Here is a 15,946-nt window from a genome sequence, read left to right as displayed (position 1 = left end):
ACCAAATTTCGGTCACGTATGTCCATCAGGCTAAGGATCCAACCGTCCCGAGTCAGCAGGTCGAGTACATATATTGCAGGTAACAGACGCCGATGGCAACTATCACGATGAGTCAAGACTCTATGGAGAGGAGGACAGACATGCAGGCAAGGGAAGAAACACCGTTTCCCGTGATTTGCACCGCACAAAAAAAAACCAAGAAAAAAAAAAAAACCCCCCTCTGTTCTTTTCCTCATTCAAGTGGATCTACCGTATACTGCTCCTGTATGTGAAATATATGAGGCCTAGAGCTAAATGTGACATGACGATCACCTGCATTATCAAGCGGTACACGGGATAGTAGCATAGACTGCGGGGGGGACGGTGACAAACTTTCCATCCTCGGGCGTATCTGGCAATGGAGACCTGACCGTCGTGCTGCACATGACGACGAAGGGCTAGACTCCTACCATTCCACCCTCGCGCTAAGGCATCACCGTATATGAATTATACCTGCTCGGGGCCCGCTGGCACCTGGCGGCCTCTCTCTCCCCAAGTGCGTGTGACGCTGTTGGAGACTTTCTTCCATCTTTTATTTCCCTCGTCTCCGAATCCGGATGTTGTGGCTATGCGTGTGGCTGTGTATGTGACGTCATGGGTCCTCTCTACTCTGCAGCAACTCTACAGCAACAGCAACAGCAACAAAGAAACAAATGAGGGAGGATAGAGACATATGTGTATCGATAGGAACAGGAATGGATTCTGGATAGTATCGGGATCGAAAAAGAAAGAAAAGAAAAAAGAAAAGAGAGAGAGAGAGAATATATAGGTAAATGCCGTGTTTGCCCGAGTTTCGAGATTTTGTTGAAGTTGGGGAGCGAAGCGGAGATGCAGCTATCTAGTAACGACACAGATTACAGGCAGTGCCACTACCAAGTAACAGCAGCACACACAACGACGATGCCAAGGCGCTGACTCGTCATTACAGAAGAAACATTTTGAGGGGATATGCCGAGAACCCAAGAGCCAAGAGCCAAGAGGATAAGAGGGGTCAGCAGGTTTGAGGGAAGGGGGTTGACGAGGACATGATTAGGACAAGGCGTCGACGATTTGATTGCTGTACAGACGTGATTGTGCTACCAGGTGCCAGGTAGACAAGACATGACTTGAGTTGCCGAGGGAACATGAAGTTGAGGGGGGCTTCTCGGTGGTGTAAACATATGATGGCAGTTGTAGGCCCGTTGAGCAGAAAGTCGACAGCTGACAACTTGTATGATGGTACGAGTACGGATGGATAATATGGATACTTCATACAGACAAGACGTCATGATGGATGGTAAATCGTGTACGACGAGTAGTCTTCACTCTGCAGTATCTTCATCTTGTAGTATTACCAAGTACTGATACCACTACGAGCACATGTACCAGTACCTAGCAGTCAATAGAGAGTAATACTCTGTGATCCTCCGCGGGTACGAATCTCACTTGCGCCAAGATCCGCAATCGACTCCGGATGGCTGCTACCTTCCTATGATCCAATCCACCCCCGCCCAGAGATCATCCCCCGCCTATGCAAGTCTCTACTATTATTACTACTAGTATTACTACTAGTATTACTAGCACCAAGACTAGGATTTCTCCTCACAGGTTCTGTGAGCAATCTGCTATTCAGAAAGATCATCATTTTCCTTCTTTTTTGTTCTTTCCCTCCCCCCTCCTCCCCTTTCCGTACCTGCCATCTCCGCCTGCTTCGACGTCATAATACTGCAACATTGTATTTACCCTACGCAGGTGTGACAGACGGAACAGATACGCAGTCATACACACACACACACACACACACACAAGACAGACACCCATCTCACACTCACACTCCACGCGCACAAATACCAATAATATATATATATTATATACATATATATATATATACTGCGACGATCAATCAGGCCGATCCTCTGTCGCATATTTCTCTGCAACACAACTGGCCCGACAAACTGCATAATGGACTTTTACTCGTCATCATCATATCGCTCGCCGCCGCCGCCGCCGCCGCCGCAGCAGCAGCAGCAGTACGACCGAGGTTACCAAGACTACGACGGACAACATCAACAACAACAGCAACAGAACGGCAATGCAACCTACCCATACTCTGCTATAGCTCCGTCCGCCTACAACGATATTCCCCACCCTCACCATCATCATCGTCACAACAACAACAACAACAACAACAGCAGCAGCAGCAACAACGACAGCGACAATCGCCATAGCTACCAGATCATTGACAGCGACGCCCAGTCCTCCTCCCTCGGTCGAGACCAAGACGGTCGCAACGGCGTCGTCACCGTCGCATCCCCCCACCATCATCCCCACCAGAACCGAAACACGATGCAGAGATCCCCCAGCGTCAGCAGTTACCGCACCGGTGACGATCAACACCTGTCCGCCACTACCGGTGCCGGTGCCGGTGCCGGCGCAGGTTCCGGTGGCGTCCCGAGCAGGAGCAATACCCTCAAGAAGAAGAGCTCTCTGCGCCGAAGCTCGAGTCGCCGAAGCCTGAGAGCCGGCAGCGTCAAGAGCCTTGTCGTCCAACAGCCCCCGGCTAGCGACCCTGACGACATCAATAACATATTCTACTGCCCTGTTCCCAGGTCGGGGAACCCTACCGAGATACTCGTGTCCAGATTCCAAGGTACATCTCTCTCTCTCTCTCTCTCTCTTCTCGTGCGTGTGCGTCGGCCGAGCCTAGTGGTGGTACTGGTAGAAGAAGTATACTGACACAAACCCCCACAGCGTGGCGGAAGGTCCTTAAAGAACTTACCTCGTACTTTCGCGAGATCCAGTCCCACTACGAGAACCGTGGCAAGTCGCTGGCCAAGCTAGCCAACGCGTCCAGCAGCATCACCATGCCGCCGGGTTTCATGACGTCCGCGGGTCTCGACGACGCCATCCAGTGCATCCGCACGCACAACAAGAACGCCGTGTCCGAGGCGGGCAAGGCCAGGGAGATTGAGGAGGACGTGGTGCTGGCGCTGACAGGGCTGAGGAGCGACCTCCGCCAGAAGATCAAGGAGATCAAGAACCTGTCGGGCGACTTCAAGAACAACGTCGACCGCGAGATGGACCACACAGGAAAGGCCGTGGCCGCTCTGCAGGACGTGCTGGCCCGCAACGGCGCCGACGACACCAGCACCACCGGCAAGCAGGACCCCTATCTCATGCGCCTGGCCGTCGACCACCAGCTGCAGCGCCAGCTCGACGAGGAGAACTACCTCCACCAGGCCTACCTCAACCTCGAGTCCTCGGGACGCGAGCTCGAGTCCATCGTCGTCGGCGAGATACAAAAGGCCTACAACGCCTACGCCCGCATCCTCAGGAGAGAGGCCGACAGCGCATACGCCCTCGCCGAGGACCTCTGCAGCGGGCCCGTCTCCATGCCCAAGGACCAGGAGTGGATGCACTTCATCGCCAACGAGGAGCAGTTCTTCGATCCCTCCATCCCGCTCAGGTCGCCCGACCAGATCCGCTACCCCGGTCAGGACCACGTCGCCGCCCAGGAGATCCGCGCCGGTCTTCTGGAGCGCAAGAGCAAGTATCTCAAGAGTTACACAGCGGGATGGTGAGTTATCCCCGTCCGGGGGCCAGATGAAAAGAAGATGAGAGGAGGGGGTAATGATGACGAGTGTGCGTGAGATTTTTTGAGGACTGACAACAACCCTCCTTTAGGTACGTCCTATCGACGACTCACCTCCACGAATTCAAGTCGGCGGATAAGGGACAGGCCCCCATAATGTCATTGTACCTCCCCGAACAGAAGCTCGGGTCCCGCTCGTCAGGTGAGGGCACGTCCAACAAGTTCGTCCTCAAGGGCAGGCAGACGGGCGCCATGCACCGCGGCCACACGTGGGTATTCCGCGCCGAAAGCTACGACACCATGTTGGCGTGGTACGACGATATCAAGGCCCTTACAGAGAAGACGGCCGAGGAGAGGAGTCAGTTTGTGCGTACGCACTCGCGCAGCCTCAGCCAGTCGTCTCGGAAATCCACCAGCAGCGACGGGGCTCTGGTCGACGACGATGACGATGACGAGGAGCCCTTCTCCGCCTCTACCCGGATGCTTCGCCATCATCATCATCATCAGCAGCAGCAGCAGCAGCTCTCTGCTGGTACCGGCGCTGCTACGGCCGTCAACAACAACAACAACAACAACAACAACAACAACAACAACAATAACCACCACAGCAGCAGCAGCAGCAAGAACAACATACCCTCTTCTCCCCGTCAACAACAGTATCAACAACAGCAGTACCCTCAAGAGTATACGCAGCAGCAACGGCAGTACCAGGATGGCATCTTCTCACCATCGTCGGCGTCATCACCCGACGCCATCGTCGCCACTCGCCGATCTCAACCAGGTGGGCGGTTCCCGTCCGATATCCAAGTCAATGCGCAGCGAGGCTTACACGCCACCCGTTCGACGTCTAGTATGAGCTCCGCGAGGGATAGAAAGACCTCCTCCGAAGATGATGGCGCCAATGTACCCGCTGCTGCTGTCGCGGCAGGAGCAGGAGCAGGAGCAGGAGCAGGAGCAGGAGCCGGAGCAGGAGCAGGAACAGGCATGACGGCAGCTACTTACGGCGGACGAAGTGACGAGCCTTCCCACGCGGCCGTGGCGACGCAAGAGGCTAGACAGGATGGGGTAAATCCCTATACAGGGGAACCTGCGCAGTCTCGGGAGTTTGTGCCACAGGAACAGCAGCAGAACCACGCGTACATGAGACCTATAGTGATGATGGGACAGCAGCAGCACCAGCAGCACCAGCACCAGCACCAGCAGCAACCTGTCGAGTATGCCGATGTAGCAGCGGGAGAGGACGGTGTTGAGGCGCACAGCGACGACATCCTTGAGGATTCGGGAGCACATGTTGCCGAGCAAAGACAGGACGAGCTTCCCGGAAGACCTGTCAATGAGGCGACGAGAAACGACAGCATCAACGTTATTACCAGTCATATGCCTGGTGGATACCCTCGGAACAACGGTTGATTGTTTTTCTGCAGACTTGTGCGTATACTTTGTTTCTTCTTATTCTTTCTTTCTTTTCTTAACAATCTCCTTGATGATTGTCTGTTTCGATCAGCATGGGTAAATTTGGTATTTACGGGTAGTATATATTGCTGCGATGACGATTTATATGAAGATATTTCATCCTACTACATCTTTACAAGATGAACTGTAAAGAGTATTGATCTTGTATCCTGGCTTGGAACTGATGAATATTACTGCCCCATCTTGAGGTATCTTGTCTTGGTGAAGATGTCTCGGTTATGAAGGTCCTAGTGATGTGCGGAGTATAGATTCTCTAAGATTGATTATAAGAATATCGTGTACAAGGATGAAGACTACATGACCCATGATCGGTAGAACAATAATCCGAAGTTCCCACTCATACACCAATCCAGCCAATAACAAGGATCTAATCCCACCTTCAAACTTTCCGACAGCCTCTTTTGCTGTATCTGGCGCGGCTGGCCGAAATTTTCCAGCACAGGCGGTGCAAAATTAAGGAAGAAGGGAAAAAAAAAAAAAAAAAAGTTCCTAGACATTTGAAGAAGAAAAAAACCCCATATCAACATCCGACGGACGTCGAATCGACAAGTCGGTACACACACACACACGACACACAAAAAGACGACTTCGCACACGAGAAAGTAAGGGTCAATCGATTGACTCGGTACCGGAATTGAATCGAATCGATCGAACTCGATAAATCGCCATGTCTTTCCGTGGAGGGCCCCGAGGCGGTGGTCGCGGCGGTCCGCGAGGCGGTGGTGGGTTCTCTCTCTCTCTCTCTCTCTCTCTCTCTCTCTCCAATGTCAAGAATCAGGAGAATTTCGTCAAAGGATGCTAATCATCTCTTCTCAGGCCGTGGTGGTTTCCCGCAGCGTGATTTTGGACCCCCCGCGACGATCCTAGGTATGTGGTCTTTCCTCCACTTCTTCATCTTTTCTTCATCGTTTCTTCTTTTCTTTTCTTTTCTCCTCTTCTCTCCCATCCTTCCCCTCCCTCTGTCAAGAACTGATCTTTGGTTCTGTTGTTCTGACCAAGAAACAAAAAAAATCCAAAAAAACCCCCCCCCAAATTTAGAAATGGGTAAATTCATGCACGCCTGCGAGGGAGAGATGGTATGCGAGTCCATCAACCCCAAGGTGCCGCACTTCAACGCGCAAATCTTCCTCGAGAACAAGACGGCCGTGGGCAAGGTGGACGAGGTCCTCGGCCCCATCAACCAGCTCTACTTCACCATCAAGCCGACCGAGGGCATCCAGGCCACCTCCTTCAAGGAAGGGGACAAGTTCTACATCGGTGGCGAGAAGCTCCTCCCCCTCGAGAGGTTCCTGCCCAAGCCTAAGCCTCCGCCCGGTGCTGCCAAGCCCAAGCGTGCCGGCGGCGGCGGTGCCGGTCGTGGCCGCGGCGGTGCCGGCGGCTTCGGTGGCCGTGGCGGTGGCGGTCGCGGCGGACCTCGCGGTGGATTCGGCGGCCGTGGCGGTGCCGGTGGTCGCGGTCGTGGTGGTAGCGGTTTCGGAGCCGGTCGCGGCGGCTTCGGCGGTGGTCGCGGCGGCGGTGGCTTCGGCGGCGGTCGTGGTGCCGGTGGTGGTGGTGGTGGTGGTCGTGGCCGTGGTGGTTTCAGCGGTGGACGTGGTAGGTAAAGAAAAAAAAGGACTGCTTCCGGTTTCTCTTCCCCCCCCCCCCCACGTCTGTCAACCGATTACGGGTCCTTGTCATCTTTTGATATGTCTGACCCAGACATGTTGTCATCATCATATGAAGAATGAAAGAAGAAAGGAAAGGAAGGAAGGAAGAAGAAGAAAGGGATATATATGACGCGGAAAAGGATGGTGTTGTCACGCAGTGGTCAAGTCGGCGTTTTTCAAACAAGGCAAATGGTTTTTTTTTTTTTAATTCTCTTCTTTTTTTCCCCTTCCTTCTCTTCATGTCCGTCACTGAGATTTATTTCTACTTCGTTCTATCGTTGTTTGCATAAATCAGCTGCTTCTAATCGGATCTTTTCCAGTAGGGTCATGTGGAGTATTTCCTTGGTGATGTCGAGTATTCCCACTGGTAATGTCGAGTATTGATTGCATCGGTGACGGTGTACAGATTACGTGAGTTGTTGTTGTTCGAGTCTGACGTATGCACATTGCGGGTAATGATATACACATTAGTAGTAGCAGCAGCAGCAGTAGTAGTTATACTATGCACACCTACAACCGCAGCATCGAGACAGCCGAGAACAGTAGATTGCACATTTGACACCTATATAAAGAAAAAGCCCATGGTATATCTCCCCTTTTCCCCAAGTAGCCAGGTTTTCATCCAGAACATTCCACCCCCTTGCATCGCCCTTGATCACAAGAAGCACAAAAAGTCCCAAGTTTCCCTGATACACACACACATACACACACACACACAAGAATTAGGCTAAAATAAGAGAAGTCGTCGAGACAAGAATCCCCCCCCCCCCCYCTAATCTAAGGCTTAGGTATGCGAATCGTCCTGCTCGTCATGAGACAGCCATGCACAGCAAAGATGAGCACGACAGGATGACACTCGAGCAGGGTTCCCTGGGCCCAGACGCCGAGGGGGAGGGCATCCAGGATCCACCTCTTGTGCACCCAGTAGGCCATGACGGCGTCGACGCCCAGGGAGGTGGGGATGGGCGTACCCTCGAAGAACTTGGACTTGCCCGTGGCGTCCTTGGGTAGCGTCGACACGGTGACGTTGAAGCGCGCCAGGCGCGTGAGGCCACACAGGACGAAGAAGGTCAGGAGGAGGGTGTCGAGGGTCGAGCGGAGTCCGATGCTGAATGCCACCATGGCGGGGGCGACACCGAAGGAGATCTGCCAGGCTGTCAGTCAATTGGAAGGGGGAGGGGGGGTTGGGGTTCACAGTCATCGCAGTAGCAGCACAGAGAGAGAAGGAGAGAGAGAGAGGGGGGAAGAGTAGAGAAGAGGGGAGTGCGAGAGAGACATACCAGATCAGCCAGCGAGTCCAGCTCCTGTCCCATGAGGCTGCTCTTCTTCCTCCATCTTGCCACCTTGCCGTCAAAGGCGTCAAAGAAGAATCCGAACGGCAGGTAGATGAGGGCCAGCCAGAGCTGGTACGTCGAACCATCCTCCCCGCCGAGGGCGTACCGCAGAGACGAGAATATCGACATTGTCCCGCAGAAGCCGTTCATCAGCGTTATCAGGTCGGCGAGGTGCATGGCTCTGACGAGGGAGAAGTGGCCGACGTCGGCCGATAGCAGCATCTTTTGCTTGTCGGCTCCTATCACCAAACCACGGCATTAGTTCTGCTTCTTCATTTCTCTTTTTTTTGGGGGGAAAAAAAAGAATATATATATATATATATACATATACATATATATTGACCCCACCCCTCATTTTGGCATACCCCATGTGACGACATCGTTGGCCGAGCCTCCAGCATTGGAGCTTGTCGAAGTACGTTTCGACATTGCTAGGAAGAATTCAAATTCTTTTTGTTTTTTTGGTGGTGGGAGACGAAGGATAAGGGGGAAGGAGAGGAAGAAGGGAGAGAAAAAAAGAGTACGTCGATTTATTGGCTTTTTGATCAAGAGGTGTTGGTGACGAGAAAAGAAGAAAGAAAGCAAGAAAAGGGAAGATGAAGGAGAGGAAAAGGAAAAGAGCAAAAAAAAAGAGGCTGAGGTGCCCAAGGGTTTTGCTGTCAAGGCGGTGGGTGGGGGAGAGCTGACGGTGGTGGGGGAGAAGCTTGGGTGCTGGGAACTGGGAACTGGGGACTTTAGCTACCTCCTCCTCCTCCTCCTCCACAAAGGACTTTTTTTCTTCTCCCTCTTCTTCTTCTTCTTCTTCCGTTTCTAATCCTTTCCTTTCTTCTATTGTGTCTTACTCCCCTCCCTCCTCCCTCGACCGCCCCTCCCCCCCCCCCCCCCCCCCCCCCCCCCCCCCCCCCCCCCCCAAAAAAAAAAAAAAACATCCATTGCGTAGTTTCGCCTCCGTTCACGTGACTATCTCTCTTCTCTTTTCCTCTACTGTTCAACTAACTCTATTTCGTCATAGCCACATACCCGGTAGTATTGATGCCAAGTTGGGCACAGCTGAACTTCATTCTACTTTACTAATAGCAGTATCATCTCTATACTTTGCATTACTACGAGTACATGCATTACTGTAAACGTCATAATACAATCACTCCATATATAATCTCACCAATCATTCTTGGACATGTCAATGACTGAATCAGCAAATAAATACAAACTTCTCCTTCATACATGTACATTATATACTACTGCCCCATCTTCACCACGCTTGCTTCCTCTCCGCCATCCATTCGCCTGCTACTTGATTAAAAAGGGCCTCTCATATACTTCCCTTGTCCCAACTCCTCTCCTACTATTAATCGTCCGCATTAAGCCGAGATATATGCCCTCCACTATGAAGAGACGACATCACTCCAATCCAACATCAACCTACAGATACTCACTTCTCCTCATCAAGCTCTATCGTTTGATGAGAATGGAAAACCCGTCCACCCACGCCCCGCACGTACCCGACACGCCGCAGATGCTATATCCCCTAGGCGGTATCAACGTATGCCTGTACTCGAACCGTTAGCACCCTCGCACAAACTCTTCTTCGTCCTCGCGCGCCAAACACTTACGGAGAGCCACCGTGTGCCTGTCCGAAAACCTCCGATTTCCGTCCGAGACTTGTCAGAATCTGAATCCCGTCGACCCAAGCTCCAGCCCTGACGTAGAAGCCGGCAATCACCTCGCCTCGGCGTACATCTGTTCCCTTGTTAGCATGCTGTCCCTCCCCTCATCACCCTGGCTTCATCCTCCTGTACTCACCCAGGTCAAAGGAGCTGCCTCCTGGCTTGCCACCCTTCTTGCCAAACTGCTGAGACGATCCGTCGTCGTACACGAACTCCATGCCATCCAGGCCCAGGCCGTGGAACACATTGACACGCGAGAGCACGCGGTCCTGCCTGGTGGCGCTGGTAAAGACAACGTCCTGCGGCTGGCTGCCGTCCAGGGCCGAGTTGCCAACCTTTATGCTGCGAATGGCGCTCTGCTTGCCGCCCTCGATCTTGACGGCCGACCCCGCCGATACGAACTGTTTGAAGTCGGCAATGTCCAGGTTGCCTCCGCCGTGAGACTTGATAGCTAGCCTGATGACACCCTTCTTCTTGTTCTGCGGCAGCCTCGCGCGGAGGTCCTGCTCGGCCAGGGTGACCTGCCTCTGGCCGGTGATGGCCGCGTCTGGACCGAACTCGAGCCACGTATGGCACAGGTCCTCGCCCTCAGCATAAATCTCCACAAACGAGACGCCCGATGCCGCTGCAACCAGCAGGGCGTTTCCGCCCTCGGCCGGGTATGCTTGGACGCTGCCGTCTGGGTGTGCCGGGGGATCGTTGGGAAGTCTGAATGCAGGGTGGGATCGGAAACGCAGGGCATCCAGACGGTGCCAGCCGCACTCGTCACCTTGGAGGCAGAGGCCACCCTTGGACTTGGTCCTGGTCGAGTAGGCCTCGCGTGTGACAAAGGTCCTGTTCAGGACAACGTAGTCGCGAAGCATGACGCCGGCCTCCTGGTGCGGACAGCCAAACAAGTGGCCGACTTCGTGCAGGTGGGCGCCGATGCCAATGTTTGCCGCCTCCCACGAGCTCCCCGACTCGTTGCAGTCGTTGGCGACGTAGTTGGTGTCGGTCGGTGTGCAGTCGGTAAAGGCCGGCACCACCTCCTCCAGGGTGCTGGGGTAGCTGTGGAGGCAGTGGGACCCGAAGATGGCGAGCTGCAGATCACCACCCCCACCCCCGAGAGCGGCGTGCCCGGTGATCGTCTTGTGTTCCTTGTCCCAGTGCGCATCCATCAGCAGAACGGTGACGTACTGCTTCTGGCCCGGGAGCGAGGGGAAGTGCTTCCTTACGGCCTCCCCGGCAATGTCGAAGAGGGCGCCCTTGTCCGTTGCCTCGCCGTACTGTTGAGCCCTGTTGAGGTCGCGAATCTCGGCAACAGTCTTGTCGGAGCGGATGATGTGGACCTTGGCCTCGGAGCGCATGGTGCCGTTTGCGCGATCGCGGAAATTGACCGATCCCGTCGTCCACTCGTCGTCGAAGCGGAATGTTCGACGTCCCAGTTTATGGCGCCACATCTGTTCGGCTGTGAAAGCCTGCCAGAGGTAAGCGGCCATGCGGAACTTCTTGATGGCCGTCTCCAGCCCGTTCCCCTCAGCTTCGATGCGAGCAGGCGTCGCATCGTAGAGCCCGGGGGAGTCTTTTCCGAGGAGGATGGCGAGGTGCAGAGGTGGCGTGCTGAGGGGCGGGATCATGTGAACGGTCATGTAGGAAGCGTGAATCGGGTTAGACGTGGCCGAGTTGGGGATCTTGGGGCTGCTGAACTCGAAACGAATCTTGTTGGGGCCTGGCTGCAGGTATACCAGGGCTTTGAAGTATGAGCTGGACACTGGCCAGGAGACCGGCGGGAATTCGTCATCCAGCTTAGTGACGGTCAATGTCCCGTCAATTGGATTCTGCGCATCGCCAATTGTACCATGGACGAGGAGGACTTTCTGATACACCTAGATTGAGAACAAGTTAGTAATGCTGACTGAACCCCCTCACACCCCACCATGCAATAATTCTCTGGTCGCAACGCATCACGGCGGTACTTACAAAAATGCCGTCTTGGGCATTGTGTATCCTCGGCGCATACTGGGAGACTGGGAGTGTCTGGCGGCCGTATATCGAGGGGGCGCCTAGACCCGACATGCCCGAGACGCTATGGCGGTTCGTGTTGGGTACTGGCGCGATCGGGGGCCGTACTGGCGCGGTTGACGGGGATCCATGGCCGGAGCTGGCGGAATCTTTGATCTGAAGGTTGAGGGCTGGGTCGGATTGTTGGGCTATGGATGCCGGAGTCGCGCTGCCACTCGAGGGACCGGTTCCTTGGCTATTAGTTCCACCACCCTCGCTGGAGTCGTCTGTGCTAGACTGCTGCTCAGCGCGAATGCTCGCCTTCGAACGGCGGCGTAAACTCCTGAGGAAAGCTGGGGCCATGGCTCAAAGACGAGCAACCAAGGAAGGCCTCAAGATCGGAGGTTGGCTATGGTGAACTGGAACCTGATATTACTGTTCGAATGAGCATCAAAAGAGGCGAAACAAGACAAAAGAAAATCAACCGGCTGCGTCGAGGTCGAAAAAAAAAAGAAGGGTTGATGCTTGTGGCTTGACGAGGTGAAAAGGGGCGGAGTAAGAGGGGCGTTTGCGGTTGCGTATATATGCTTGTGGCAAAAAGGTGAACACGAAGTGGGAATCGGAGACAGAAACATGAAACGACTCCAAGACGTTGTGGATAAAGGGCTGATATAACAAAGGAGGCAGATATGACGAATACTAAGTGGAAGACGACTAGGGAAAGAGAGGGAAGATTGCGTCTGGCTTGCAGATGCTCCTGAGAACTGAAATGTACCCAGAGAAGCAAAGGAAGCATGTCAAAAATGACGTGGGGGTTGCCAAGCACGGCCGCATGCCACGACAGGACATGAATTGATGGTTCATGTCACAGCTCCAAAAAAAGAAGCTAGATCCGGCATGGCAAAGCTACTACGGTCGAGCTGAGACTAGGCCGACTAGGAGGCAGCCGGCGGGGATTGTAACGTACCAAAGAAAAAAAAAAAGACTGTGGGCTGCAACGATTGTATATACGGGTATGACGACGTATTAGTTGGCAGCTTTTAGTCTGCTGAATTCTGGACAGTCCCAAGGCTTAGAGGCCGCCTTTTCTGTGTGCGTGTGCGTGTGCGTGTGCGTGTGCGTGTGCGTATTGTCGTCGGTCTTTTGCCCGCTTTTGACCCAATGGAGATTGGGCAAGATGAGATTTCGGTCTGGGCCCCAGGTCAAGGTGGGTTTGACTAGTGACGCTGATCGAGATGATTTGCGTAGCGTGTGTTTGAAAGGATGGAGCAACCGATTGGTTGTTGACAGAAGGTCGAAAAGAAAAGAAGAGAAGAAAGAGAAGAAAAGACAGAAGAGGGAGAGGAAGAGTAGAGGAGGGGGGAGAGGAAGAAAGAGGATGGAGGAAGGACAAGAACGAACGTGGGGAAGAAGAAAAGCGACGATGACGTGGATGGAAAATGAGTTTGCCGGTCGCTTAGTGGGTTTTGACAAGTTTCTGGTGTAAAAGGTGGTTGGGACTGTTTTAGGGAATTTTTTTTGTTCTTTTTGTTTCGAGTTTATGGCTCGTTGCGTGGACACTGACGTTGGTTTGGAGGGGAGGAGGTTGAGAAGGAGGGGGGGAATGGCAGTCAAGGGCAGGCAGGTGCCGCCGGTTGGTAATATTGGGACGGAAGGTGCGATTAATGAGAGGAGAGAGGGATTGATGAAGGTATGAGGATGGAAAGAGCGAAGCAGAGGGGAAGGAACTTGGAAGAGGAAGACAGGAGAGAGAGGAAGAAGAGATCGGAGAGAGAGCGGAACAAGGGACAAGAATACAATAAAAAGCGATCAAGCTGTCGACAGAATTGATACGTATTTCCGGGTGGATGAATAACTGGTCCTTGCCGAATGCACCATTGAGAATACGAACAAGGGCGGCAAGGAGGAGAGAGTTGGGGAGTTGATAGGAGAGTACGGAGTCGTATTATGACGAAGACGCACGGAAGATGTGGAGAAATGAAGGAAGGAAGGAGCACCAACGCGGGATTGAATCATGGGGGACAGGAGGAGAGGGACAAGCTGTGAATGAATGTTCATTTCTGTCTAGTATTAATAGTAATATGGTACTTGTATTAGTCCAAATAATAAGTGTCAATACTCGTAGGTAGCAATGATAGATGGGCATTTATATCAGTCTGTAATACTTGGTGGACGGATGTTAATTGAACTAAAGTGATTTATGATGTAGTGACATATCACTACCAGCAAGCTCAACACTAACCTGTACTGTGATAATAACACTGCTCTCTTCTACAGGTTGATACGATCTATATTACCACTCCGTACATGTAATACTCCGTGAGTTGATGCAATGTCGTCTCATAAAGACAGACATCCGTAGTATGATGACACCTGTTTCGCATGCATGCGGCTATCCCGGCAGCCAAGCACGCCACCAGCCGTTTTTGAGACCAGAAAGAGGGAAAAGCCGGTCGGCAAATAGCAGGATAAAAAGCACGAGGGTGTGCACTCGTACTATACGCTAAAATATGTCTCTTGTTGGTGCTGATCACGATAAAGAGGTGGTGGTTACGTAGCAGGCGTCAGATAGTTGTATCAGCCAAACCAGCCAAAAAAACAAACAGCTACATATACTACTTGTATCAGTATATCACCTGTATCAACGTGCATGCAAAGAAAAGACTGCCGAGAGATCAACGAATACAAAGCAAGGCGCCAAGAGCAAATGCCGTCAAGATAACACATCATGTCGTACACGAATTCGAGGGTGGGTGATCAATGACAGAGGCAAAGACAGAGAAAGAGAGAGAGTAGAGATTGAGACATAGACATAATCCGGTTGGGCGATATGCATTCATTCTTCTTGTCCATCTGTGCCACATTTGCCACCTACGCCACAGACAGTATGGAGAAGAGAGGGGAGGTAGAGAGAGGCCTGCGCCACATCTAACTGTTTGGTTGCTCAAGGAGTACATGTAGTACTCGTGAATGAGTGCCGATCAACCCCATCGGAATGGTGTCGCGGATAACGAGGAGTTAGGAGCCTGAGAGGTCCTCCGTATTGTAGATAGAAGAAGGGGGGAGGAGGAAAAAGAGCTCCAAGTTCGTGTGGTAGGTGAGTGCATACTCATACTCGTGTACTTGCAGATGGCAGATGATACAGGCAGCGGTGTGATTCGTGAATCTACCTTTCACAAATCTCGATCTCGCAGGGCACATGGGTCTAAATGGATTGAGCTACGGATTAGAATGGGATAATGATCATAGAGCCTAGTACAAGCACTACTCGTAGTGAACATGGGCTTTATCCTTCCTCTGCCCTCTTCCCGTTGATTAATGTACGGATACGTATAGCGTCGTCTTTTTTTTTCTTCCCACGCCCCCCACCCCCCCTGCCCGTGCTTGTGCTTCTGCTAACGAAGCTAGTTGCATGTCCTGCTGAGCAACCATGCCAGCTAAATACCACTCAGCTCTTTACTGGGGTTGAGAGAGGGATAGACGATGAGAAAAGGGATAGAAAAGTATCATGCCAATTGTGCATTGGCGCTGATGGTCGGACACGGCTAAAGTGGCTGCATTAGTATGACTGCTAAATATCGCTACAGTATTACTCGTAACAGTAATACTGCTCCAACCAGGCCTATTACAGGTAGACCCCGTCCTGATAAAGAGCCTGCATGTACGATACGCCGTCGCTGGGCCAGCCAGAGCCAGACCCGTCAGCGTCAACCCCTTGTGCGGTGGTGCCTGGTTGCCAGGGACGATGGAATGAAGGTGGACTGGAGATTGTCTAGGCCTCTCTCTACATATATCAATACGCACAGATACAAGACCATCATCGGCTTGGGTACTGCAGTACTGCTACTGAAGTAGCGATATTCTTACCTACCTACATGTACCATGCAGTATCGGGACGGAATAGAGCAAGTATCGTCTCGCTCTCACGACGAAGGGCTTATACTCTCTGTACTTGTAGTGGACTTATTCATATGATCAGGATGGAGGTTGTTCCCACCCAGTATTAGGCATCATGAGCAGCGCTAGGTACGAGTACTGCTACCGCTGGGGGGGGGGGGGGACACTGTACCGGGACACTTATAGGGGCTTAGACCACTGCAGTCCCACGGTACTCCCACTGCCCACTGCAATCCTACCGTAATCTATCCCTCTCGTACGCCCAATTGAGGGTTCTGGGCTGACCTCGAGCTAGCACCTGCAACCACTTAGCCAGACCTGAAGCCCAAGAGCCTATAG

At 52.8% G+C, this 15,946-nt stretch overlaps 4 protein-coding genes across 4 annotated transcripts; 2 read left to right on the top strand and 2 right to left on the bottom strand.

Annotated features, from left to right (window-relative positions):
• Positions 1-2,364: 2,364 nt before the first annotated feature.
• On the top strand, positions 2,365-5,020 carry GMORB2_1948 (PH domain; the record flags this gene model as incomplete). Its single annotated transcript, XM_035463928.1, has 3 exons — positions 2,365-2,668; positions 2,770-3,595; positions 3,703-5,020. The coding sequence occupies 3 exons, from the start codon at positions 2,365-2,367 to the stop codon at positions 5,018-5,020; spliced, it is 2,448 nt and encodes an 815-aa protein (XP_035320192.1).
• A 1,103-nt stretch (positions 5,021-6,123) lies between these two features.
• Positions 6,124-6,684, top strand: GMORB2_1947 (H/ACA ribonucleoprotein complex subunit 1; the record flags this gene model as incomplete). The annotated part of the gene is made up of 1 exon (XM_035463927.1): positions 6,124-6,684. One exon carries the CDS (start codon positions 6,124-6,126, stop codon positions 6,682-6,684), a length of 561 nt encoding a protein of 186 aa, XP_035320191.1.
• Positions 6,685-7,506: 822 nt separating this feature from the next.
• Positions 7,507-8,492, bottom strand: GMORB2_1946 (CDP-diacylglycerol---serine O-phosphatidyltransferase; the record flags this gene model as incomplete). Its single annotated transcript, XM_035463926.1, has 3 exons — positions 7,507-7,875; positions 8,010-8,302; positions 8,429-8,492. The coding sequence occupies 3 exons, from the start codon at positions 8,490-8,492 to the stop codon at positions 7,507-7,509; spliced, it is 726 nt and encodes a 241-aa protein (XP_035320190.1).
• Positions 8,493-9,515: 1,023 nt separating this feature from the next.
• On the bottom strand, positions 9,516-12,073 carry GMORB2_1945 (putative peptidase family; the record flags this gene model as incomplete). The annotated part of the gene is made up of 4 exons (XM_035463925.1): positions 9,516-9,612; positions 9,677-9,803; positions 9,867-11,595; positions 11,690-12,073. The coding sequence occupies 4 exons, from the start codon at positions 12,071-12,073 to the stop codon at positions 9,516-9,518; spliced, it is 2,337 nt and encodes a 778-aa protein (XP_035320189.1).
• Positions 12,074-15,946: the final 3,873 nt, after the last annotated feature.

This window comes from Geosmithia morbida (assembly GCF_012550715.1).
Source record: "Geosmithia morbida isolate 1262 chromosome Unknown scaffold_11, whole genome shotgun sequence".
NCBI classification, from domain to species: domain Eukaryota; kingdom Fungi; phylum Ascomycota; class Sordariomycetes; order Hypocreales; family Bionectriaceae; genus Geosmithia; species Geosmithia morbida.
This window is presented reverse-complemented; position numbering and strand designations above follow the sequence as displayed.